The sequence below is a fragment of the Atta colombica genome, unplaced genomic scaffold (assembly GCF_001594045.1).
Source record: "Atta colombica isolate Treedump-2 unplaced genomic scaffold, Acol1.0 scaffold242, whole genome shotgun sequence".
Lineage (NCBI taxonomy): Eukaryota > Metazoa > Arthropoda > Insecta > Hymenoptera > Formicidae > Atta > Atta colombica.
The window spans coordinates 267,810-295,608 of NW_017259341.1; the positions used below are offsets into that span (position 1 = coordinate 267,810).

The 27,799-nt window shown below is 32.7% G+C and overlaps 4 protein-coding genes across 9 annotated transcripts in view; 3 read left to right on the forward strand and 1 right to left on the reverse strand.

The window, feature by feature from the left end:
* Positions 1-4,121, forward strand: part of LOC108688849 (methionine-R-sulfoxide reductase B1) — a 5,442-nt gene extending 1,321 nt beyond the window's left edge. Inside the window, exons 2-3 of one of the 2 annotated variants that reach the window (XM_018195346.1) lie at positions 451-623; positions 3,104-4,121. In XM_018195346.1, the coding sequence (XP_018050835.1) occupies positions 451-623; positions 3,104-3,288 (358 nt within the window). In that variant the 3' untranslated portion in view covers positions 3,289-4,121. The remainder of the gene's footprint in view (positions 1-450; positions 624-3,103) is intronic. The other variant, XM_018195345.1, reaches the window with a different exon arrangement.
* A 4,473-nt stretch (positions 4,122-8,594) lies between these two features.
* On the reverse strand, positions 8,595-14,188 carry LOC108688835 (serine/threonine-protein kinase PAK 1). Of its 2 annotated transcripts, none has more exons than XM_018195302.1 (9): positions 13,656-14,188; positions 12,577-12,772; positions 11,147-11,315; positions 10,919-11,045; positions 10,723-10,831; positions 10,335-10,618; positions 9,762-10,257; positions 8,912-9,130; positions 8,595-8,784 (listed from the first exon to the last, which is right to left on the reverse strand). In XM_018195302.1, exons 1-9 carry the CDS (start codon positions 13,709-13,711, stop codon positions 8,701-8,703), a joined length of 1,740 nt encoding a protein of 579 aa, XP_018050791.1. In that variant the 5' UTR covers positions 13,712-14,188; the 3' UTR covers positions 8,595-8,700. The 2 variants fall into 2 exon arrangements, with proteins under 2 accessions (XP_018050791.1, XP_018050790.1); XM_018195301.1 differs by having other exon boundaries at positions 10,723-10,840.
* A 1,999-nt stretch (positions 14,189-16,187) lies between these two features.
* Positions 16,188-20,038, forward strand: LOC108688845 (serine/threonine-protein kinase grp). Of its 3 annotated transcripts, XM_018195323.1 has the most exons (8): positions 16,188-16,487; positions 16,620-16,737; positions 17,387-17,610; positions 17,991-18,311; positions 18,572-18,775; positions 19,335-19,540; positions 19,638-19,772; positions 19,840-20,038. In XM_018195323.1, exons 2-8 carry the CDS (start codon positions 16,676-16,678, stop codon positions 20,035-20,037), a joined length of 1,350 nt encoding a protein of 449 aa, XP_018050812.1. In that variant the 5' UTR covers positions 16,188-16,487; positions 16,620-16,675; the 3' UTR covers position 20,038. The 3 variants fall into 3 exon arrangements, with proteins under 3 accessions (XP_018050812.1, XP_018050814.1, XP_018050813.1); XM_018195325.1 differs by lacking the exon at positions 16,620-16,737 and having other exon boundaries at positions 16,188-16,311; XM_018195324.1 differs by lacking the exon at positions 16,620-16,737 and having other exon boundaries at positions 16,227-16,238.
* A 936-nt stretch (positions 20,039-20,974) lies between these two features.
* Positions 20,975-25,892, forward strand: LOC108688844 (histone deacetylase Rpd3). 2 transcript variants are annotated; one of them, XM_018195320.1, is made up of 9 exons: positions 20,975-21,377; positions 22,572-22,684; positions 23,012-23,129; positions 23,212-23,585; positions 23,671-23,818; positions 23,960-24,245; positions 24,321-24,549; positions 25,234-25,324; positions 25,421-25,892. In XM_018195320.1, exons 1-9 carry the CDS (start codon positions 21,314-21,316, stop codon positions 25,489-25,491), a joined length of 1,494 nt encoding a protein of 497 aa, XP_018050809.1. In that variant the 5' UTR covers positions 20,975-21,313; the 3' UTR covers positions 25,492-25,892. The 2 variants fall into 2 exon arrangements, with proteins under 2 accessions (XP_018050809.1, XP_018050811.1); XM_018195322.1 differs by lacking the exons at positions 25,234-25,324; positions 25,421-25,892 and adding an exon at positions 24,817-25,014.
* The last annotated feature ends 1,907 nt before the right edge of the window (positions 25,893-27,799 follow it).

Genomic DNA, 27,799 nt, shown 5'->3' on the forward strand with positions numbered 1-27,799 from the left:
TATAATATATATTATATCATATTTATATTTTATTTAAGCACAAAGATTCATTTTGACTGAATTTAGAATTTTTTTTATTTAATTACATTTATATTGTTGAATGAAAAATTACGACATTGACGTATTGCTAATTGAAGTTTGCTAGAATTTCTCACGTCACAAATAAGATGGCAACGTAATATGATTTATTATGGTTGTTATGAATTAAAGATAAAAGAACACGAATTTCCACGCTCGTTCAAGCATTCAAGTTAATCTTGGATGAGGAACACCGAAATAACTTTTTCAAGAGCGTCCCTTCGTATGTTTGCGCGTGAACGGTCTCATGGCCAGCAAGTTTAAAAATAAACTATATGTGTCACGGATTGTGACCTCCCTCTTTCCCCTTTCCATCCCTAATATTGCCATTTCATCATCCCCTGACTCATTCGTTTGTTTTATTTGGTGCAGACCGTTTACCGGTTGCTACAACAAGTTCTACGAAAAGGGAACGTATACCTGCGTCGTGTGCGATCAAGAACTGTTCTCTTCGGACACCAAATACGACAGCGGATGCGGTTGGCCGGCATTCAACGAGGTTCTGGATCAAGGACGCATCAAATTGACCAAAGACACCTCTCATGGTAAGCGAGCGCTATTACGATTTACCTTCATTAGCGTATCTTTTGTAATTATGCTCGCGTTCTTAGAATTCACACCTCACGTTCATCTGAACATTGCACAATAGTCCGCAGGTACATTCAAATTACTTAGAATAGGATATCTGTATCTCGTAAATAAGTTTTTGATTCTAATATTGTACCTGCTCGCTATTTATATCATCATAATCGCAACGTATATAAGGGATCAACAAAATAATGTAAACACCTGAAACATACTATCCACATTTGTTTTATTAATAAGAATTAGGACTCGTCATTTGTCTTTAATACAAATTCTATATTATTAGAATAGAATCATACATGCTTGAATAGTAGCAACTACTACAGTGCAATATTCTTCTAGTTAGCAAAACGTTTAATTGCTTAAAAGATATTAAGGAAGAAAATATGTTTCTCACTCTGCTCTTCAAAATTATTAATAATATTTGAATCAGTTACTGTTTTTGAAAACAGAACAATTTTAGGAAATAGAGTGAAAAGAAAATTTTCTCCTTCACTCCAAGGATAGAACGTATATTAAAAACAAAAATGATGGGCCAATCTTTAATCAATAAAATAAGTAGAGTATTGCCTAGTAGGTGTTCATTATTTTGTTTTTTTCTATCATAATTGTACACTTGCATAACATTACTGAGCCTATCCTGGTCACATTTCATTCACTTTCTGCACCTATCCAAAGTAGAAGTCTTTATATTGAGTTTCTCATAAGATTCAATTTTCCATAAAATTATCGCAAATTAATTCGTAAAAAGCAAAAATTATGATTATATTGTCACTCACTCCTCGCGCCTTGATGAATGTAAACATTTTCTTGTGTACATAGATATCAGTTTAAAAATATTTCTTATAATAAAAACAGGAACTGTAGTATTCATTTATATGTGATGTATTTTTCTCTACTGTAAATATAATGTTGTATATATTAGCTGAAATTTCCTGTTCTCCTCGGTTCCTGCATGTACTTGCTTAGAGTGTGATTGTGTTAGACTTACATCACTTTTTCTATGAAACTAATACGCCAGCTGTATATTATGAAACATTGGAAATATGATCAATAGGCTAGATACAAATATCTTATCGTGTTAAGAACTGTTTATGAGCATAAAGTTATCGACTGCTCGATAAACATAACATTCTTTCGTTTAGTTTGACTAAGAGTAATAATGTAATAATGTCTTCTTTTTACTCGCAAATCCTTAATGCATAAATCTCATTTTTTAGAAGCATTCGATGCAAATAAAATTCCTTCGCTTTTAAAATATGCCAGTTGAAATAATAATTAATCATTTGTAAGTGTGTTTCAATACTCACAGCTATATGAATTTACAATATTTCTATAACGTAAGTAAATATTTAATAAAGATGAATATGCCGTATAAGTTAAAAAATATATATATTAGTTACAAATATAATGTAGAGGAGATTGTGAGTGTTTTTCAACAAGAAGAAGAATATCATGTAACACAGTAGTGTAAGATTCCGTGCTTTTCAACTATAGCATAAGTCTACACAATCGTACACAGCTAAAATGCTGTATCTGATTGTATCGTCGTTTTAAATCACTTTATGAATACCAAATGTTTATATTTTATTATCATTTATTTTTCTGGTAATGAAATTTTCTGATAAGAGATTTTAAGATTACATTCAGATAAATTTGGACATAGATGTATAAGATCTTTTTCTTTATTTCATTTTGGCGGTGAAATAAAAAAAGCTAAATAACGTTTCAGCAATACTGTGTCACATATGATTGTATTTCGTTGCTGTAAAGTATCCTATCTAGACAAGTTGGGATATACTAATTCTTTTAATATTAACAAGATTTTTAATGTTGACTGCTCAGTTATGTTGCTTTAGTTAAAAAGTTGCTTTAGTTAATATAACTGAGTAGTCAACATTAAAAATCTGTTATTATTAAAAAAATAATTAGTGTAATCCAAGGTACAATATGTCTTTAGATATGCCAGTCTTCCTTATACAGTATGTGAGTGCGTAATTTTCGATATTGTCAAGTAAACGTACTATTGAATTGGAAGCGTATAACAAGCGTGTAACAATTAACAGGCAAAAATTAGATATAAAAAATAAAAATGTATATATTGAATGAAATTGTCATATATGTACGCACTTCTTCATCATTATTCTTTTAGTGTCATATGAATGTTAGCTGTCTTCTCATGATTGATGTATCAATCTTTAATTTGATTTTTTTCTCATTTCAAGATCTTTTTAGATCGCTTCTGTTACTTCTTGAAAATTGTATCCGTGAAAAAAGGGTGTCTGTCTGCGTCTAATCACACTCTATTGTTCTTTCTCCTCTCGTCCTCCCTGATCAATCTCCTGGCTACTACCACCACTGAACCACTTCACTCTCATCACTGAAAAAAAAAACATCACTGAAAATCGCGCATCGCGTCGAATTAAACGACGCCAACTAGTCGGCGGCAATCTACTACTGCTGATCGCAAACCCAGATATGGTGCGGACCGAGGTGACCTGTTCGAAATGTGATGCACACCTGGGGCATGTGTTCAACGACGGACCGAAGCCTACGAGGAAGCGTTTCTGCATCAACTCCGCCTCCATAAGCTTCCACTCGGCGGGAGAGGAGAAATCTACGTAAAATCAGCATGCGCGTTTATTACATTCTATATTTTATTATGTATAATATTTATATAACGAGAATTGTGTTATAAATATCTCGTGTTATAAATATTAAAATATCTTCGTTTTATTTATGTATTGTAAAAAGAAATAAAAGTAATAATAATTATCGTCGAGATAAATAGGCTGTCTGTAAAGTGAGTTTATTATTATAGGGAATATTTAACGTTTTATTACTGCTAACGATGTGCTATTAGCAAACATTTCTACGTTATTTACTACATGCGATTGATTGTAATGTTCGATTGTATATGATTTTCGTAACATATTCGCAAAAATATTCCTTTCTACATTAAAGCGTTATGCAAGTTAAGGAATATACTGTTGATGCTATAAAGCGTTTCCGACTGACATTTCACTCGCGACGAGAAGCTAATTCCATACTATCAGTTCTCTTGAATCTCATTGTGTACTCTCTACTTTCGATATTACAAACGTTACATGTACATATCCATATCAAAGTGTAAAAAGTATAGCACCCACGCAGGATATATGTATATCACAGAGAAAGCGTGACACTGGACAGATGATAGAAATGTCTAATTGAGAGATGTTATTTTTTCAATAAATGCCATAATATGTAAATACCCTACCTATTCTGACTTAATATATTAAATGAGGAACAAAATACAGCAGTCATCATTTCTCTTTCATCGTTCCTCTTACGTAATACCGTTAGGACAGGGTGTTTTGTATGAAGAAGAGAACATGTTTGTTATAAAATGTTTCCTTATATTGTAACGTTTCAAAACAAACTAAAAGGTGTTATAATACAATATACGTAAAATTCTAGGCGTTATTTTTACAATTCATTATTCCCTTTCTATTTTTTTTTGCATTCCCTCGCCTTTTGAAATTTTCAATGGGCATAAAAATTTCACATTTCTTCCTGAGAGACCAGATTTCTGTCGAATGATTTCCGATAGCGATAAATGCTTTTTTTTTCTTACAAAAGTTAAAGGATGAACCTTCCGTCATCAGGGAAGGATCAAAATCGAAGATTTTCTTTTTTTCAATCTGCAGTAAAATAGCGACTTTATTACTATAGGCCTACTTTTTTCTTTCGCTCGGAGATCACAAAGCATTTTCAAAAACATCGTAAAATGCTACAGTAAAACATGCATACACACATTTAACATGATTCGCGTATTAGGAACCTATTTTTAAAAATCTAAAATGACGATAAAAATATACACGCACATAGCGGATTATTAAATGCAATTGGAACGATCATCAAGATATGGATATGCGCAAACGGATGCAAAGTTGCCAGCATTTTCGCGTTATATTAAAAGATTCGCCTGCCCGTATTTTTCTCAGAGCTTCTCGTATATTTTTCTATACGTTTGCGATGCGTTTCTATTCGTTTGTCAATGTCAAAAATAATGAGTACTTTCGTAGTGCATCACTTATTATTATTACGATAAGGCATGTCTGGTACAATTTTTGTACTTTTGTTCGCACGATAAAAGGATCATACTGTTATCACAGCGAACGTGTCTACATGCTAAAATGCGCTTCAATCGGGTTGTGCATCGATAGGGGTAATAATTTTTTGTACAGGCAGTTTTGCATCTCGCGCGATCTGATTTGCAAATAAAAAAAAAATTATAAATGTTAACTGCTAATAACTGTGCTGTTAAAATAATTATCGCGAAAAAAATAACGGAAATATGAAAGTCCTTAGTAAACACCAAAAAAACTCAACAATATAACTTATGTAACACAAGTATTACATTATGTTGTTGAGTTTGAAACTGTAACATTGATGTTATATTACTTTAATTGATGTTGAGTCTCTATCGCTCCGAGATATTTGTGAAAATGCAGGACTCCGCGTCTTTTAATGTTTCTGATCGTTAACTTTAACCCTGGATCGCACCATTATCTTTTTTTTTACACATTCATACTTTTCTTTCATTAATACTAAGACGTGCGCAAGTTATTTTGTCTCTTAACTTGTCATAATTAGACCGATTTTAGAGATGGAAGTCGAAGCAGAGATTAATGCTGAGCAATATTTGTAATACACATTCGCGGAATACTGAAGAAGCACGAATTTATAATTTATATACTCTATTTCATAATCCCTGATTCTGTTTAAAGATGCGTTGCATTAAGTTCCTTCGATATACCAGCCCTAAATTCGGTCATAAGCGTTGATACAAACTGAGCTGCTTCTTCTTTCTAACTTGATCAAGTACAGTCAGACATTATAAAAATCTAATCAGGCTTCTTTCAAAAAATGATACTACAAAAAAAAGGAGAAGAAAACAATAAAACAACCTCGTCGAATATTGAATATATCTTATCATATGATTTCTCGTTATCAAATAATATACGGGTTTCTTCTTCTTTTCTTGTTCTTGTTTCGTACGCAATATAAGTATATCGTTAATTTCTCGATTTATAACTATCATATTTATATTCTCACAAAGTCTGAGTTAATATTAATTTATATATGAGTCCTATACATATATGTATAACGAAAAATCTCGATCGATCTATCCATCCACCGCGCGAAAATTGGAAATGTGTAGCTCTCGCAAACTCTTAAAAGGGAAAAAGAATAACATCGAAATCAGAATTAATTATTCATCCGAAATAGAATGCGAATATTCTAGATGTTTTTTTCTCAATCTCGACATATCTTTTTCCTGCTATTTGTGAATATAGCTCTCTCACACAGTTCTAACATCCTAAATTCTTACACTTGAGATAGAAAGCACAGACTAGTACGAGTCAATTTATAGTTGAAATTTACAGAACAAATTTTTCTTTTTCTTCTTTAGATAAGTAGACTCTGCGTGTATCGAAGAAATTAATCAACCACAATATAATGAAATCAATGAAAACATTTAAAATGTTTTAAGTAAATACAAATTTGTTAAAAATAATTGCGAAAAGCGTACAGAAAGAAAAAATTTGCTATAAATGCTAATCCTATGCCATGACGGTAAATTTATTGCATATATAAGGATTAATTATTTACAGGAAAGAATAAACAAATGTTTATTTTTTCTTGTACTCGCTAACAAAAATTGCAACAATTGCAAAATATTTGTCAAATATACAAATTTGTTATAAACACAAACAATTTGACAATTAAATTTTGTAATCCCTTTGCGTTTTTAGTAAATTTTTTTCTGTGCGATAATTCAGAAATTTTTATAAATTTTAGATTCACACTCAATGACTTTTCTGATAAAAACAAGAATTGAGAATCTTAAGATTACAAATCCCGAGATAATATGACTAACTAAATAATCATGATGTTTCTTAAAAGAAAATCCAATTTGCAATCGTTGCTTATTTTGTGGCCACACAAAGATGACTTAACTCATTATCTTGTTCTATTGATATGTTATGCTAAAAAATATTATATTTTACATACAGAACAGTAAGGAATTAAAAATTTACATATTCTGATTGGCTTGTATTAATTCATTTTTTCCATCTTTCATCTTAATCAAAGACTATCACTTCTTTCATTTTTTTTCTTTCATTTTTAGTTTCGCCCAGTGGATGTCCTGATTGAATAATGGAATATGTAAAATAAAAAGAATAAAAAAAAACAAGATACGAAAATCTACGAGTCATGATATCGCCTAAAATAACTAAATACTTCCAATATATTCATTTTTCGATGACACGATGACATTCGGATGACATATAATACAACATTAGGAAAAACGTATCTCGATAATGTTCGATGCAAATACAACCATACAGAACCACAATTCGTTCTACACAAAACGTCAATTAAACTCCAATATACATATGCGTACATATTCGATTATTTGTTTCTTCCTTGTCACGGTGCTAAAACGAAATATTACATATCGTTATACAGTGGTTCATAAGAAATCTAGCGCGAGTTTTCTTTTTTTTTCTTCACGTCTCTAAACGACAAGACAGGCACTTTATAGTGTCACAAAATGCTCCTACGTCTGAACCTTGTTTTACAGTTTCATTGATCTTTCGTTCTCCTTCTTTTTTACAAGACACGTTAAGAACCATTATATTGGACTTACAGCGAAGAACACACGTGATGTGGACAAGCGTCCTCGGAGACATGTTCTTATCAACTAAGTAGTAAACCATGATAGTAAGTTCAATGTCTTAAGGTGTCTTTCATTCGCTCTTTTCTTCTCTTTAATGATATAAATGAGGGAAAGTATTCATCTCTTCGTCGTAAAGCTTTAAATTAGCGGCTTCAAACGAGATATGCATTTTTTACGCGATTGGCTAGAGCACGTGTGAACCAATTTCTTTACATTGAATGCCAACATAAAAAAATTACGATATTTGTAAACGAGGAATTTGTTCAAACAGTTTCTCTTTTAATACAAGAAAACTGAATCAACAATGAATCAGATATTCAGCGATTCAGAATGCGATTCTCTTAAAAACGTTTAAAACAAATTAGGCTACCACTTACACATCTATCGTCGCATTAATTAGATAAAACACACTGAAAACATATTGCTCTGCTTCATCATAACTTCCGTCGAAAAATACAAGTCCGACACGAAGATCAATCTCCTTTCTCTCTCTCTCTCTCTCTCTACGATCTCTTATTAAACAATAATATTAGAATAGGTCCTATGTATACTTGTTCACATTTCTTTGTGGTATTATCTAATAAGGTTCTCGCTATAAATAATATGCGTTTTTTTTTTGCTAACTTCAATCCTTTGAATTTTTTCTTGCTCTTTTTAGAGTTAGTAATACTAGTTTTATATTTTTAGAAAATAACTGACAATTGCTTGTGTTTCCTCGATGACAATCCATCCGAATTGCGGCAAAAGCACGTCACAGGCAACAGTAGATACGGTAAAGCACATACGCATTCCATTTTGTCTCTTTCTTTTTCTATTTCCTTCAAAAACTAAGTTAAGACTTTGTGAGTCCATTGCACTCAATTGTAATTATGGATTTTATCGAGGAAAACAAGGCTTCTGCCGTCAGATCGCTCATAGCTTTTTTCTGATTTAACTTTGTGTTTGTGCTCGCAACGTGCGAGAATCGAGCGTTTCTTTTTTTAAAAACTCTTTGCGATCATTTTTCCGATACTTCATCACGGTATCGAATAAGTTCTATCTATCTATCTATATGATCTATATGCGTACGTAATAGATATATGCATGCATATATGTATATATATGACATATAATATTCGCATATGATATACACATATGTATGCATATATATATATATACGTTTATATTCATTATTTTTATATATTATTGAATTATTGTGCCGTTTCCGTTTTGGGAGGGTGATTTCATTATTTCCTTCTTTTCCTCTGCATAATCGTACTCTTGGAGTCACGTCTTATAAATCTACAATCTAAACGCCACTGTATCTCTTAATGACCTTTGGCAGCTTCCTTCGCCGCCATTATCAAAGGTGTTAACGAAGCTAGTGGCCTTGCTAATTTCAAAAAAGGATGCTGCAATGCAATTTAAATACATGTTTCCGATTAAATCAATTTAAAGGAATTAGTAGGAATATGCATATATATGTCAGGAATATGCATATATATTTTCGCGTTTATTAACGAAAAAAAATTTTCTTACCTTTAATAATTCGGAAGCTGCAGACCGTTTCTCTACCTCGACTTCTAAACACTGGTCCAGGAAGTCTTGGAATATACCCGATAGTTTATCCTTTTCCTTGATTTCCGGTTTACCATTTGTCGCAATCAAATACAACGCTCTCAGTGGATTTTCGTTCAAATACGGCGGCTCTCCTTCGATCATCTCGATTGCCATTATTCCCAACGACCATATATCAACCTATGAAGATACATTATTACGATTAATAATGTAATACATAGTCAATTCACTTTTTAGTGTGATTACTGATCTTGTAAAAAAATTCGCTGAGAATTTTTGAATTTTTTAGGCATTTTTGTGCAAATTCCAGGTAAGAGTAGGTAATTTTTTAAATGCAATTTTGAAATAAATTGGAATGAAAGTAATGCAAACATATTAAAAATTAATAGAAAAAAAGGATTCCACGAGACTATATCATTGTTTACAATTGAAAAACCTATAAGATAGTCTAAGAAAGGGTCGCTACAATATAATATCAGTGAGCTCCATTCTATTGAGTACTGTCTTTTACTGTTACTTTTTAGATAAAAACTTACACATGAAAATGTAAGCGTGAATATATGCGGATACACATGCTATATATTATTATTAATTCAACATTTTCCATTATTAAAAAATAATATTTTCGGAAACAGATGAAATTAGAATAAGTAAAATTTCAGAAATTTTTCTGAATACCGAAAAAATTCCATGAAAATCTTTGATTTCGGAAATGTTTAAATTTTTTTTAATAAAAATGAATCTCCTGAAAATTCTAGATTTTTCTAAGTAGTAAAAATCTTGTTATATAACAATCGATATATATATCTACCTTAGGTCCATATTGCTTTCGCGTTACTACTTCCGGCGCCATCCAATACGGCGTGCCAACCATCGTCGTTCTTTTGCTCTGTTCCGGTGATATTTGCGCGCAAAAGCCAAAGTCCGTTAACTTAACCCCACCATCAAGACCCAACAGAATATTATCAGATTTGATGTCTCTATGTATAACTTGATTACAATGAAGGAACTCGAGCGCCTGTAGTACTTCTCTGCACACCGCGGCAATTTGACCTTCGTCCATGCAAGTCTCAGTCACAACATCCGTTAAACTGCCACCTGGCAAATATTCCATGACTACCCACAATTCTTCTCCGACTAAATAACTATCCAAGTAATTTACAACATTCGGATGCTTGTTCTCCCGCATTACTAAAATCTCATTTATTATAAGTTCTTTCTTTGGCTGTTGCGACAGATTCATTTGTTTTATTGCAACTTCCATGCCGGTTGACGTTTCTATTGCTGTGTACACTGTCCCCGAGGCACTGCAAGATGATCGTTAATTAGTACTGATCAATACAGTTTTAGATTCAAGAAATCATTTATCGATCCATGCCCTTACCCTTGTCCTATTTTTTCCATTTTCGTATATTTTCTATTAGGATCTCCCACGCTCACGATTGTTCTAAGTTTCTCTAATATCTCATCGTCTGACATCTTCTTCTTTCTAGCTTTATCGCCTTGCGTTGGTCGCGTCTGATCAGTTGTTGTTGACGTCGGCGTTGCTTGATTCTTATTTCTATCTAATTGCGACTGGTGTTGTTGTTGCTGCATGCCATTTCGTTGTGGCGAGCCCAGCGTGGTCGTCAAGGGTGGCGGTGGTTCCTCTTCTATAGGTTTTGTATACTGCATGATGAAAGTAAAATGTTCCAAATAGTAAAATGCCACAAATAACGAACTAATCAAACGCGCATCTCTTAATCGCGTTCAAGTGCGAAGAAAAAACTTACGATCGATTTCGTGCGTTCCGGTCGGGCGGAGATGGGCGGAGGTGGTGGCTCGTCCTCCTGCTCCGAGCTAGTTGCACACGCGTCTGTTGGAGTGCTACTTGGGCTACTGCTACTCACCCTATAACGTTGCCGTTTCTCAGAAAATATTTAGGCGACCATAGGACAAGAGCAACGCGTAAAAGTGTAAAAGACTCACCTGCTTAACGAATGCTGAGAGTGGGAGCTACCGGATGCCTGCGACATCGCCTGTCCGCGAATATTTCCCACTCCTGTGCCGATACTCATTCCCATACTTCGCGGACTACTCGCTCTTTCGATTGGAGCTGAAAAATTATTATCGTTAATTAAGATGATTATCATAATTTCATGGAAATCAAATTATTTTTTATAATATAAATTATAAGTAATTAATATCAAAACTTACCAACAACTCCGACCATTTTAGTTGTGGTCATGTACTTAGAGCCTTTTGCTTCTTTACTGCTACTATCGTACCAATTTAACACATCCAATACAGCTTGCGGATTTTTTTTCTGTTCCTGCTTGCTGATATTGCTGGACATAAGTAATCTTGCCCACGCCTCCGGCATACCCTAAGAAATAAACATGTACTGTTAAATAATGATTATCATGTTAACTAATGATTTACCATGAAATAGACAGATGGTAAGTAATTCGGTGAGTTTGATAAGATAACACTAGTTTATTAAAATACATCTAATGTAATCCTAGATTTGATTTTCGAACATGCAACTATTACGAGTAGAAAAACAAAGATCGGAAAAACGTTTCTGTATCATGTTATTTGTAGATATTAACAATAGAATAAGGAATTTCAATCATGTTATATAAACAAATTCATATTTGTTTAATCACATAAGAAATTAGTTTAGAATTCTTGAAAAATATTTGACAACTCCCTTCTATGAATTATTAATTTTTGTATGGAAAGAAATTGAAAATATTTTAAACTTTGATTAGCTCTTTGAATATGTATATGTAAAAGATGAAATTTTAAAGATTCAATCTATTCAAAACTATTTAATTTTCTAAGATTTTTATCTGAATATATATACATGCACAGAATTTGAATTTTAAGTTAAAATAATTTATAAACAGAATTTCTAAATATAATTTCCATCTACTGTCGAGAATCATTCTATAAGAAAGAAATGAATATTGTTGTATGCAACGTCGACTAAAGCTTATATCAATCTACAAAAGCAACTATATATTGAAAAAATGTATTCATAAATGAAAAATAAACATCTAAATCTGATAAAAACCGCAACGAAAAGAAAGTGTCAAACCACGTGGTGTAAATGTATATACAACATAAAATACAGGCAAACTTAATATTAATTTACTTACTTTCAGTGGCAGCTTGGAAAGAAATACGTGTTTTGTTAGTTTAGTCATGTGGAAATAATAAAGTATAAGAAGCGTTGGACAAATTACCAAAGTACCGTACTCGAAATGTTCAATGTGAACTAGTGTCTTATATTTCATTTTGATCAGGCACGGAAGATCTATATGACGTGTATATGTGTGTGTGTGTGTGTGTGTGTGTGTGTGTGTGCGCGCGCGCGTGCGTATTTACATATACACGCGCGCGCGCGCACAAATACACACATACACACACACACAGAAAAGGTGCCAAGAATAATTTACAATAATATATAAAATTTGTAAAATAATAATAAAAAACTTGATAACATAAAAAATTTTTCATTGTTTTCCATCGTCTCTTCCATAGATGATCCGCACCATGATACAACAGCGAAGCATTAAGCGAGTGCACTTGACAATAGGTGTTTAAAGTGATTGTGCAAATCGCAAGACGCAGGAACCTACCGTGAATTCACCGGTTACAGCATCGAACCCGACGTGAACGGTGTGCTCGAAGTTCGTGGGATAACTGATGTTGGGCTTGTCCTTATTCTCCTTCACCTTCATCTTGCTCTTCAGAGTCTTCTTTTTGCGCTCATCAGAATCCGGCTCCTTAGGCAGTGGACGCATATCCACTGGTAGATTAGGCGCTGATTCCCCCCTAAAAATGCAAATGATATTAACAGATTAATCACAGTTATAATATAATATGATTATATATACAATTATATTATTATAATTGTATACATAATCATACTTATATGATTTTTTATAGAGAATTTTTTAATTAAACATAATTAAAAATAACTATATCTTATTACAAATAAATATTTTTCTTGGTAATTATAACTTATAATTATCTTATATATCACAAATTTCCATGGTAAAACTTGTAAAGAAAGAGAATTTCTCTTGTTACTGTAACTTGTAAAACTGGCTTATATCACAAAATTCTATGACAAAACTTAAAGAAATAGATACAAATAAAATTAAAAACTAAGAATACTTTTGCTGTCATAAGTATCATGGAATACATGTAAATTTGATGTGTAGATATATTTAGATGTTCTGACAGTTTGCAGTCTCTCAAATCTTGGGGACAACGTCGGGATTATGTCTAGACATCTTTAATGATGGTCTCCCACAACAGAAAGCTACCAAGAGATATTTTTAGCAGCCCATAGCTTAATGCCTCTCTATTTTTGGAGAATACACACTTTTGTTACGGAAAACACAAAAGTTATGACAATTTGTACTATTATTTACAATATTATGGATTACATACTAGAACAAAAAAATTTATTTCAATTATCTATATAAATTATTGTGAACTTTATAAAACACTGTAATAATTTTGACACATCAACTATGCTGCGAAATCAATTGCTATCTCAATAATCTTTTTTTGAACATAAACATGAATATAAATAAATTTAGTATATAAATCTTGTAGAAATGAGATTGACACTCTATAATATCCAATTCTCTTTTGACAGATCAATCAGCGATGCCACAGATCACACTAGGTAGATAATAACGCGTACCTGTTTGATGTCAATCGAACAGGGGGTGCAGGGGGTTTGTCCTCCTCATCTGACATGTTGTATCCGCTTCTGGTTCTTTGTTGCCAGTCTATCTCCTGTTGCTGCGTCTCTGTGCCTTTAATCGAAGTCGCGTTTCGTCAATGCGTGTACGTCTATATAAATATACTTATATATAATCGCGCCTTCGTTCCGTTGAGACTTTCACTTTCAACACCGTTATCTCCTCAAGGAAGAGGCTCCTCTCTGGGTCCGTCGTCGACAACGACGATGTCGTTGCCCAGTCCTGGTAATAATCGCGAGATTCCTCGGAAGGCACACCCCGGCAGGTGGAGAGTCGCAGATGGAAGTTCTCTCACCGCGCCGCGAGAACAGCCTTCATCACAGAACACCGGATACCGGCTGCGGAATCCGTACGAGACGAATCATGGCGATCAAGAGTGTTGGAGCGAGGATCGAAGCGACTCGGTGGCTTCCTCGTGGATGTCGCTCTCCTTAATCGGCACCGAGAGACGCCACTGGTCTTAGGCTAACTGAGACTAACAGCTATGTCTAGCTGGCTTGGAGCCCACCGTTTTCCCCAGTTCTTCCTCGATCGGGGTGGCTGTTGATGCTGCTGGTGGTCTGGTTATCCGTCAGTGGTGATGTCTGACGACGACACGACACACGGGTCAATGTCGCAGCGAGCACACACGGGGCGCACTCGAGGACGACAGAAGAGAGCGAAGAGAGAGAGAAAGAGAGTGAGAGCGTTTCTAAAGCGTGATTCACGCACGGGTGCAGGCACCCCGCATCCGTAGGATCTTACACCTCGTTTTCCCTCTCCCTCATTCACTTTCTCTTTCTCTCTCTCTTGCTTTTCTCCAGTTACCTATCTTGCTCTCTCGCTCGCTCGTTCGCTCTCGCGCGTGCGCCCTTTCTCTTGCTTTCCTTTTCTTTCTTTCTCTCTTTCGACTTTATACACTCCCTCGCGACGACGATGACTGATGAGGACTCCTATCATGTCGCGCTCACTTCTGCTTGATCGTGAAAGAAAAAGCATGATAACAGAAGAATAGGAACGGAGGATACATGATGACTAATGGTGGATCTAGAATATTTAGATATAAGGATTACTGGAATATATTAATTATATTTCTTCGAAATCTTAAATAATTAAAAAAAATATTTTTCGAAAAATTTTTTTTATAATGCTGGACTGCAATACAGGAATTTGGTTCCTCGACGACGCCGCTTTATTCATACGTTAATGATCTCTCTCTTTTTTACAAGAACCTCCTCTCTTTCTCTCTCATTCTCTCTCTCTTTAACTTCAATGCACTTTAATGCTCCAGTCCGTTCTTTCTCCATATTTTTCTGTTTTCTTTAATTCCTTTCGCTTACGTCAAATTCGAGATTCCATGCAATTCAAGGAAAGGATTAGAAAAAATTGTAAAAGCTTTCTCCATCATTCCTCTCTCTCTCTCCCTCTCTCTCTCTCTCTCTCTCTCTCTCTCTTTCTCTCTCGCTTAAAATTTATCACACACAAAATGACATAAAGGTATATATTTTATACATTTTCACAGATCATTCAAATCAAATAGGTCGTCAACACAACAAATAACATGTTTAATTTGCTGACTTGACCCGATTTCGAATCAATCTGTTCTTTTTGCAGAAGAAGAGCTAAACTGTACGAGAAATGCAGTTAAAAAGAACAGACTTGGATGAAGTTAAAGCCCGAAAAGTTGGACAAAATTCCAAATAAAAAATAAATAAACATAAGTTGATTCAAAGACTCTTTAATAATCTGCTTTTTTTTAAATAAATAAATAATAAATTCCATTTAAATAAAAATAGATTTTTTACAATACCGTGTATCCAAATACGATAAACGCTAAAGTCATCTTATTTAAATGGTTAGTTTATCGAATCTATAATAGATTTTTAAGTCATAAGAAAAGAACGAATCAATTATTTTCCTCGCATTCGATCAGTAATTGATCAATTTCTTAAGGCTCAAAACACCTATTATATAGATTCGGACACCATGTAAGTATATAAACCAATCATATTCAAGAATTTTACAACAGTTACAGAGTTACTTTCTCTGCTGAACACAGCTATTTATTATCACGTACTTTGGCTATAGTCAAAGTCTCGCTACAAATGTTTTGAAGCATTTGATGGACTAATTAGAAGAAAGAATTTTACAAACTGACCAATTAAAAAACGCTTCAAAGCGTTTGCAGCATCGCGTTAATCGTATCCTTTGTTTTAATGCTAAAAATGAACGTTGAGCTTCAACATGAAAAGGTATCTTTAGCCCAAATCCTCATGCAGACATCGGTGCTCTACACCGAGCATTGATTGGCGAATAATTTACCAAAATTTACCTTTATCATTTTCTACCAATCACGCTCGATGTCAAAAGCATCTGTATGAGGATCGAGCTTAACTGTTTAAAGCAAGTTTAATGCATTGTGAGCATGCGCACTTCCCATCATTCTTTCTCCCTCTTTCTTTCTTTGGTTTTCTCTCTTGCGTGATCCGTGGTCGCGTAAATTTTCGTGGGTCCCCGGAGGAGCAGCATCGGATGGCGATCTTGTACGTTTCGTTCGCGCGACCCCATCATTAAACGTATCTCGCATTATCTCATCGTATCACTCGGATAATCATCGTAAGTTTCGCATTTACTCGTAATATCGATGATACTTTTCGCGCGTACCGGCTTTCGTTGAAAGAGAAAGAGACAGAGAGAGAAAGAGAGTGGCGCGACGAGCTTCCTCCATGTAACCCGCCGTAACCACGTGCTTGAAAATATTGTCTATCGGATCGGCTCGCGTGTAATTATCTGTAAGTATCCTCGAATCACCGAAACGCGAAATCAGCCGCGTTCGGACGTTCTGCTCCAGGACTCCGGTATTGTCCAGGCTCCCTTTCCTTTCGTCACCGTTAACATGCTGAAATAACGTTGGCTGCTTCCAGAGCGCGCGATAAGACATTGAGAATATTCTGTCGCGTCCGAACAGAGGCATGTCAAAATGACGGAGTTCGTGGACGGCTGGTTCCTGGGTCATACCTTGGGCGAGGGTGCCTACGGCGAGTACGTCTTTCCATTTTTTTCGTCCTTTGTTAAACCTTTGTTAAGCAAAGATCTACGCGCTTCTGTATTCTCCCATGGCAGATATTCGGTCGTGATTTTCGAGATCCATTGTTCCTATTGTTCGGAGCACGTTGTTGAAATACTCGTGTCCGTTTCTACCAATATAATTTAAATTTTAATTTCTATTTATGTAATTTACTTTTGCTGATTCTAAGAACGGGATAAAAAATAAATTAAGAGTCAAAATTAAAGTTAATCTACATTAGTAAATTTTAATCTTTGTTTAATTTATAATTTTTATCCTTTTTTTTTAGTTTCAAACTTTAGAAAAAAATGAAGAACAAATTAAACCGCGATTAAAGTTAATTTATATTGAGAGAGTAATTTTAATTTCTGTTTAGCTTAATTTTGAGAAAATTAAAAAAAGGTAAAAAAGAAATTAAATTAAGATTAAAGCTAATCTACATTGGTAGAAATAGACATCAGTTAGTTTCCAGTATAGAATTTTTTTGTTAATATATCATTACCATTTCCATTCATAATTTTTTATAAACAAATTCTTTTTTTATATTTAAGAAAAAGTGGAACAATTATAGAAAATAATTTAAGTATGTTGTTGGGATTTTATAATTTGATATTTTTTGTACAGGGTTAAACTAGTTGTAAATAAATCTACAGGCGAAGCTGTTGCTATGAAAATGATTGACATTGAGAAACATTCGGACGCGAGACAAACAGTCCGCAAGGAAACTGCTATTCATCGTATGTTGTCAAACTCTAACATTATACAATATTTTGGAAAACGTAGCGAGTCTAATATGGAATATATATTTCTTGAATATGCCTCAGGTGGAGAGCTATTTGATAGAATTGGTAAGATACAACTGAAGTAAAATAATACATTGTAAAATAATACTCTATAAAATAATACTGAAATATATAGAGCCCTTATTAGATTGAATTGAAATTTTCACGATTAAAAGAAGAAAGTCAATATAATGAACTTTGCTTTAATTGGTCAAATTCTAATCCAATCTTAATCTAGTAGGACATAAAATCGTGATTAAACCAGAGAATCTTAAACCATGATTAAAATTAGAAACTGGAATTGAGATTAGATTGGAATTTAACTGATCAAAGTTTGAGGTTTTCTCTTTTTATTGATTGAATTCCAATCTAATCTCAATTCCAGTTTCTAATTTTAATCATGGTTTAAGAAAATTATAAAAATGAAAGACTAAATTTTATTACAGAACCTGATATCGGTATGCCGATGTGGGGAGCTCAGAAGTATTTTAGACAATTAATTTATGGCGTGGAGTATCTACATAGTCGCGGAGTTGCGCATAGAGATCTCAAACCAGAGAATTTACTTTTAGATAATAATGATAATTTAAAGATAAGTGACTTTGGATTAGCAACGATATATCGTATGCAAGGTAAAGAACGTCTTTTGGAAAAGAAATGTGGTACTCTGCCTTACGTTGCACCAGAAGTGCTGGTAAGAGCGTATCACGCAGAACCTGCAGACATATGGTCTTGTGGAATTATTCTCGTGGCTTTGTTGGCTGGAGGTAAATGCCCCCTGTAAAATTGCATACGTGAAATATTAAAAAATTGCTTCATCTGTCTTTGATAATCTTCATGTTAATCTTATGAATAAATATATGCATAATTTATTAATTTTACTTCACATTGAAACTTGTGATTGTCGGTTGAAAACTACAAAGAAATTTTAACATTCAGTCAATGTGCCTTTGATTTGAAATTTATTGAATATCTAATACTTAACTTACATTCCTTAGTTTTTAACTGGTCCATATCTGAAATATAGAACTGCCATGGGACCAACCCTTGGCAGAGTGTCCTGAATATATTGCATGGAAAAACGGAAAATATATGTCTCTTACACCGTGGAAAAAACTGGACAATTCGTCGTTATCATTAATAAGAAAAATTCTTATGGACTCGTCATCGGCAAGATACAAAATATCAGACATTAAGCAACATAGATGGTTTGTCACGAGTTTTGCCAAAGGTAAAACTGCATTTTGGATCGGTACTGTTAGAAAAATAGGTTCAATACCTAGCATAGGTTCCTACATTTTTAAAAATTAATATCCCTAGAAGATTAACATTGGAGGCACCTGGATAGTATTTACTTAGTCAGGTACTGAGTGACTCTGAGTATTAATAAAATTACTCAAAGGAACTCGGTACCTAATTTAGTGGATACTGTATACAACGAATTCTTATTGCTTTTTTACGTGAGTGCTTTATTAATATTAATTAATAGGATTAGAAAGCATTAACAACACAGATTTTTGTAGTCAGCAGAGCTCTTGCCTTTTCTTTGGTAATACAGCTCTATGAGTTTAATTTAAGTATCATAAAGCTAGATTACCAAAGCAGAGAGCATTGGCATATACTTCTAAGATAACACATGTAAATTTCAACTGAGTTTTATGTAGAATAACATTGTAATAATTGGTTGAGTGTGATAAGTAGACTATATTTTTTGCAAAGTCTTATATTTTAATAAGTATTATGTTTTGCACATAAAATACAGATAAGAATGAAGTATTCATAATTTACAGATGACGAAGCAGACGGACGTAATTATCGAATAGAGGATGAAAATCTAAGAAATGTTTGTTTGTCCCAACCCGAATTCCCCGGGATAGAAAGTAGTGATACAATTCAATTCAATTTGGACAGACGTCCAACGTTTTCATTTTCTCAACCCGCTCATGTGGAAGATCTTTTATTGGGTACACAGTTACAATTTACACAACCCAGTCAGGTAAGATCTTTACTAATGGACTTTGAATTAATTTATCATTACATTGATAAAATATTTCTTATATAATATTAAATAATTTTATGTATTCTGCTTGCAGCAAAACCCCTTTCAAAGATTAGTTCGCCGAATGACTAGATTCTTTGTTAAAACAGAATGCAAAGAAATTGTAAAGAGGCTAATAAAATATTGCGAGAAAGAGAATTACGCTTATCGCAATAATGAGTCTGGCGTGGTAAGACATTATATAATACAGAAATAAATTCATAAGAATATTGAATGATAATGTTGTATGTTTACAGGTAACGATATCGACTGTAGATCGACGTAAAATGTCTCTAGTTTTCAAAGTGAATTTTATGGAAATGGATGGAAATATATTAGTCGATTTCCGGTTGTCTAAAGGATGTGGTTTGGAATTCAAAAGAACGTTTATTAAAATCAGATGCGCAATGGAAGATGTTATTCTGAAGAGTTCTGTAGTATATTCGAAGAGCTAATAATGACAAAACCGTAAATAATTATGTATAGAGATGTAATTTGTATTTTTTTTTTAAATATATTTTTTTATAACATTTTTAAAATCCTTGATTCTCCGTACTATATTTCTCATGTCTTTAAATAATTTTGTGTTAATGTATTAAAAGTTAATTTGTTTTTGCCATTTTTGTTAAGAGGATTGTAAATTTTTAATGAAATATCAAGCATTAACATTCGCTGATTTTTGGAAAAGAGAGTGAATAAAATGATACTTTCATTCAAAATATTAGGTGTAGTAAAAAGAAATCCATTATTTTTGCATGAAATTGAATGGAAAAATAATGGATTTCTTTTTACTTCACCTAATATACATTATGAATATGTTAGAAAATTCGCTAACTACTAAAAATCTAAAGTATATATGTAACATTATATTACAGATATTTAATACATTTAATTTAAATAAATGAATTATTTGAAGCAATAGTTTTGTATAATTATCAATGATCTAAAGAGTTTATTGATTTATTACTCACTACTAATAAAAATAATAAATAATATTAGTAATACTAGTAATTGAGCTATTTCTTTTTTACTTTTGTATTTATCTTTATTTTTTTTATTATTATATGTTGTACTCCTAGAATTCCTCATGATGATGGAATTTCTTCTACCATGATCTTTATAATCCTCATTGCCAATGAAATAACTGTAATGTCTGATGATAAAGAAAAAATAAATACAAAAATAAAAAAACTGTATATAAAGCTACAAAATTATGTTATATGCATTTCATTTTCGCTATAAGCATCATTTTATCCATGTTATCGAATATTAAACAAGTAGAGTTTTAATATGAACGCATCTATTATTAATTAACAATTTTAAAAAATTATATTCGTCATGCATTGACGTAATTCAACAAAGAATTGATTAAATTATGTAGCTCGATATCTTGAAATAAGATAAAAATTACAAAAGTGAGTAAATTCTTTAGAATACTTATAATTTCATTGGTCATACACCTAGTAAATTTATTCACTTTTGTAATTTTCAATTCATTCAAGATACACAATCGACTGTTGATTTCCAATCTTGTTAGCGCAATGTCTATGGAAGAGATGTAGCATCGCGCCGCAGCGCTATCTTTGTGCTAAGCTAATAACTCGTATACGACGAGTATTCCGACGCATGCGCACGCAGTCGTTGTAGCGACGCTGTGTCTGTGGTGAGAGCAGCGACACTCCGCGGTCCTCATTTAATTCCGTGCCCGAGCATTTTGTCAATTTCATCGAAATGGATCCAGTAAAAATGTCTATGCAGCCGCATAGCAGGAAACGTGTCTGCTACTATTATGACAGTAAGTTACCGAAGAAAATCTACCGCACTTTGTGATCCCGCGAAAAACACCGCATGCACACATACACGCATGGGGGGAAGCTTGTAAAATGTGTTTGCGCCGTTCGCGCTTACCGCCTCTATTTCACTGTGTCTAATTCGGTATCCGTTAACGTTTTGCCCCATTCACGACTTATCAGCAACAAATCTGTCGAAGCACGATCTTCGTAGCGTATTATATCATAATTTTCATGCTTTCTGAAGTAGATAATACGATTTTTGTAACGTTAAGACGACAGATTCTCAGCCGTGGCTACGTATGATCGTAGGCAAGCTTGGGCAAGAGTGTCGGCCATTGCTATATATATATATGTACAGTCACCGTATACTTAAGCACTTTTGACGTTATCGAATCAATATATCTCCTACTACAAATAACAAGTTTATAATCTACCTCTGACGACTGCGACTGATAATTGAAGAATTTGATTTGATATAACGCCTAATCTTTTGTAGGAATTGGATCATACAATAAAACTTGGACATTCTACAAGTCACGAATTTTTTAATGTATATTACCATATGTGGTGATAATTATGCTTCGAACAGTAACTCTTCTTAGTCGCGAGACAAGGGTTTTGTCACAAAAAAAGTGAAATTAGTAATCTGAACCTCGGATAATAGTAGATTAGGTTATGAGAAACATAGTGTGATTTTATGTGATTATTGACTAATACGAACTGCAAGAAATCATTTCTCGTATGTAATTCACGCTTACCGAAGAGATTTCCCTCTGAAAATGATATTTCGGCGAACGGTGCGACAACTGATACTGTTTTTGTGAGGTTAACGCGAGAGACTCTCAGGTGTGCTCCGACACATCGTAGCTCGTCAGCCAACTTGCATTGTTTGATGAATTTATTTTTTTTTATTGCAGTAGATTCTACGTTATATATTAGAATTTTCTTTCTCGCTTTAGCCAAATATCAAACATATTTCACCTATATTTTCTCTTTAGTTCTACAAGTTTATAAAAATTTTACACTTTATACTAGTTTTATACTAGTTTAACTATAAAAACTAGACAATAATAGCCTTGTTAATAGCTGAAATTTTTGCACAGTTCATCTTTTAAAATAATCTTATAACAGAATATTTCATGTTTCATTTGAATATCACATTAGTCCATTTATGCACGATTCTTTAATATGTCTAGGTGATATTGGAAATTACTATTATGGCCAAGGACATCCTATGAAGCCACATCGTATAAGGATGACGCATAATTTACTTTTGAACTATGGACTTTACAGGAAGATGGAAATATATGTAAGTGCTCGTTTTCAGATTTTTACAAAAAGCACAGTTAGAGTGTTCGTCAAAAGTTTCCAGCCAATGAGTAATTTTATTGTATTTCTCAGATAAAGAAACAAATAAAGATCTAATATATAAGTATTTAATATATTTTAATATTTAAAATATGTTCTTAAGTTAATTACAAATGATACAAGAATTTTATTAATTTATAATAAACTGAAAAACAAACGACAAATTATCATAAAATTATGTTGATTGGAAATTTTTGGCAATCACTGTATATATTTTATTATGTTGAATGAAATATCATAATTTAACTATACTTTATTGTTGTTTTAGCGACCTCATAAAGCCACAGCAGATGAGATGACGAAATTTCATAGTGACGAGTATATTAGATTTCTGAGATCTATAAGGCCAGATAATATGTCGGAGTATAACAAGCAAATGCAACGATGTAAGATATCATTATTGAATAAATTATAATTATTAATACTGAATTCGAAAGCATTTATTGCACTTCTTTCTTTCTGCATTAGTTAATGTGGGAGAAGACTGCCCCGTTTTCGATGGTTTGTATGAATTTTGTCAATTATCAGCCGGCGGATCTGTAGCCGCTGCTGTAAAGCTTAATAAGCAAGCTTCTGAAATTTGCATTAATTGGGGCGGCGGTTTACATCACGCAAAAAAGAGCGAAGCTTCCGGCTTTTGTTATGTAAATGACATTGTGCTTGGAATATTGGAATTGCTGAAGTATCATCAGAGAGTTTTGTATATCGATATTGATGTTCATCATGGCGATGGCGTAGAAGAAGCTTTTTATACAACGGATAGAGTAATGACTGTTTCATTCCATAAGTATGGCGAATATTTTCCTGGAACAGGAGATCTTCGTGATATTGGGGCAGGCAAGGTAAAAAAAATTACTTTTTTATTCACACAATATATCTAAAATAATAAATCATTAAATGTACATGGTTATTTCTTATTATTAACAGGGAAAATATTATGCGGTTAATATACCTTTGAGAGATGGCATGGACGACGATAGTTATGAATCGATCTTTGTCCCTATCATTTCAAAAGTGATGGAGACATTTCAACCTTCTGCTGTTGTTCTACAGTGTGGAGCTGATTCATTGACTGGTAAGATTTTAAAAAGTAGTTATTATCACAATGAAATTATAAAACTTACTAGTAGTTATTATCATAATGAAATTATAAAACTTACTAGTAGTTATTATCACAATGAAATTATAAAATTTTTCATATAAATACTAATTGTAGGCGATCGACTGGGATGTTTTAATTTAACTGTAAGAGGCCACGGTAAATGCGTGGAGTTTGTGAAAAAATATAATTTGCCTTTCTTGATGGTTGGAGGTGGTGGTTACACCATCAGAAATGTGTCCAGATGTTGGACGTACGAAACATCAGTTGCTCTCGGTTGCGAGATCGCTAATGAGCTTCCGTATAATGATTATTTTGAATATTTTGGCCCAGACTTCAAATTACATATTAGTCCATCGAACATGGCGAATCAAAATACTCCTGAATATCTAGACAAAATAAAGTAAGCATTCTCGCAATATGTTTAGTTTGATATGGATATTATAACAAGCTAATTCATCATTGCATTTATTTATAGAACGAGGCTATTTGAAAATTTAAGAATGCTACCTCACGCGCCTGGCGTACAAGTTCAGGCAATACCAGAGGATGGTGCGGTTATTGAGGATTCGGAAGCTGAAGAAAAGACAAATCCAGATGATAGATTGCCCCAACGCGACCTAGATAAAAGAATGCAACATGAAAACGAATATAGTGATAGTGAAGACGAAGGCGAAGGTGGGCGAAGAGATAATAGATCGTACAAGGTATCATCTTTATTCTATTAAAACGTAATGGTTATAATGCACAGAGCCAGCGATCTGTGTGTGGAGTGGTGAGTTTATTCACTCTACACATGTGAATTTGGCATGTGTTGAATTTCCACATACATTGAGCTACATCTAAGCTAAATTTTTAATAAGTAATTTATTGGATTTTTTTTATTGACGATATCTCAATGAACAATGCTGCGCGCTCTGATTGGATCTTGGCGGAATCTCCTTTTCTCTGGACGATCACTCAAATATGACAAGGACCACATTTGATGTAGAGACAGACATATACGTGAATACAATGCTTCGAAATAGTTTGAACAACCATAATTAATTTTTTTAAGGAAGAGGAGAAATTGAAATGATAGATTTAGAAGAACTTATAAATAAATTCATAAATAAAAAAATAATATTCAATGAGTTCCATTTGCAATAAATAAATAATTGAAAGAAACCAAATACATATGTGTACTTTATTTACTTTTTATTTATTATTATATATATAATATATAAAAAATTTATTATTTTTTAAATTTAACTTTAACTAAATCCCCCCGTACATTGACCACGTCATACATATGAAAGATTTATTTCGTTGGCTCTGATAATGCATAATTCTACAGATTTAGAAAAATACGGATGTAAAAATATTCTTATTTTATTCTCATGTTAATCTAGGGATCTAGGAAGCGACCCCGTTTGGAAAAAGGTCAAGAGGCCATGGATACCGACTTAAAGAAAGATGAAGATACAAAGGCAGAATCAAAAGGTATTAAATCGTAAATATAAGCATTTCTTTTTGTATTATATTTTCAATTAATGTTAGGGGAAAAATATAATAATTATTTGAATTTTTTTTATTTAGAAAATGAGAAGGATGATAAAGTAAATCCCACGAATGAGGAGACTAAGAAAGACGGCGGGGCGAATCCCTGATAGATAATTGCCCCGGAGCATCTGAGAAAATGGAGAAACTCTTATTTAAATTAAGTAATAAATAAGTTTAAATAACTTAAATAATGGCAGCATACCATGCATGAATGTGTTATCTGCTGCCTCTACCTCGCGCGCGCCCTACAATACGAGATCATTATGTTTTTATCAAAAATCTTGAAAATGTTTAGACGTCTAGAAATATTGGATTCATTCCTGAAACGTCATTCTCATTGAAATTGACACGTATGAGCGTGTACATAGCTTATAATATATATCCTGCAATTTTAATCATAGACCGTTAAGAGTTTCCGAAGTGTATCTCTGAGTGTTCTGAAATGTTTTTTTGGAAGGTGATTTGGAATTACCGCACAAAGATGATTAAAAATATAATATATAAGCAAGACAGCATTTTGATCGATTCGTCAAAATTTTATAATTTGACCACGATTCTTTTTATATATAATCGTTATAGCATATTACTTCTACTTATAACTTAATTTTTCTACAAGAGATCATAAATAGATCGCGACTTTCAAGATTTTATAAATACTCCAAGAAATTTACAAAAATACAGAGATATTTCATGATTGGATCATAAAATATTGACGATCGATTTAGAATATCAACAAGATTACATTATACAGCCTGAATGCAATCAAACGTACATGCATTTTGTTAGCGCGATTGATATAATTTCGTACGTCTTCTTATCCATTCACAATTAATTGATTAATGTCTCGATAGAGACCATCCTACACAATTTATTGAGAAAGGGATAAAACTATCTCTTAACCAACTGTTCTTAAAAATTATGCGTTGATAAGTTTGTTTGCTTCCTATTCTTGTACATAATACACAAATAAACTTTGAAGGATATTAATCCTTGCATGCAATAACAATATTGTAATCATAATGATGTTCTTTATAAAATTGTAAAATACGTCTTACATTACTCGAAAAATTCGTGAATGTTCCTTTGGCTACCCCTCTAGTTTTATTTGATGAATTGTAGTGAATATTGTTAACTTGTTACACATTTGAGAAAGCGGGAAAGATATAAGAAATATTTGTAACTTGATAGAATTAAAAATTTATGTCTATTTCATTAGATTTCCTAAGAAGAACTTGTGTCGCAAGTTAATTCTCATATTCTAAGACTAAATAAATTAGAGAGGTATCTAAGCTCGTATTCACAGTTGTAGATCGAGCACGATTGATCTTCATTTTAGGCGAGCTAGATTTGAACCAAAGTTTAAGCCATTGGATTTATGAAACGCGTTTGAAAAGCGTTTTTCGAAGACTGATTTAAACCTAGCTCAAATCAGATCTCAGGTTGAATCACGACTATGAATACGACTCTAAGAAAGGAATGTAGAATATATTTCTTATATTTTTGAGTAATGTATATACAAACGAAAAACAAAATGAGATCGAAAAGAAAGTGCGGTGAAGCTAGGGCAGTTAAGGAATTATGTAATCAATTTCAATTGTAATTGTAGTATCTTAAATGTATACTAGGCAAGATCTAACTTAATTTATATATAAATATATAAAAAATATACAAATTATTCCATGACATTCGGATTGATCTCTACAAGAATTGAAGATCGCGATGTTATTTCAATGATCGAACCTATGATCGATCTTGGTACAACAGTAAAGTTATTATAAATTCTGTCTTCAAACTACATTCTTACATATTTCCAGATTTTTGTGCAAGAGCAATACAATTGTATATACATAAAATTTATCCTCTTTTTTTTTTGCGAAATTATAGTATTCGATCGGTTAGATTAGCGATTTTACTTATAATAATCTGTAATATGCGATTGCTTGACATCACATTACATATATATATAAAGGCAAATTCAAAAAGATAATGGCGTTATGTCTCGTGTAAGTCAATTCGAGATATAGATCAAGTATTAGATATTATGTCCACGCATAAGAGTATTATATGGACGTTTTTAAATATTTATAATAAAAAATAAAGAAATCTATATATGTAATTTTGTGATTTTAATGTTCTTGGAAAGACCTAGAAAGAATGTACATTAAGGAACTCTAAGACGCCTAAAGTTCTATTAATTCTATTAACTATAAACTTTTCCCTGATGAAAATTTTTGTTAGAATTTTTCATACATTTTCAATTCAATTTTTTTGATATTTTTTCTATAACTTCTATTCTAACATGATTTTTTGAAAAATTTCTCAGATTTTTTTTATTTAAATTCGAATTTATTTATTTAATATTTCAGAAGTGAGAAAGTCTACATCTTTTCTGAAAAATTCTTCATATATATATAT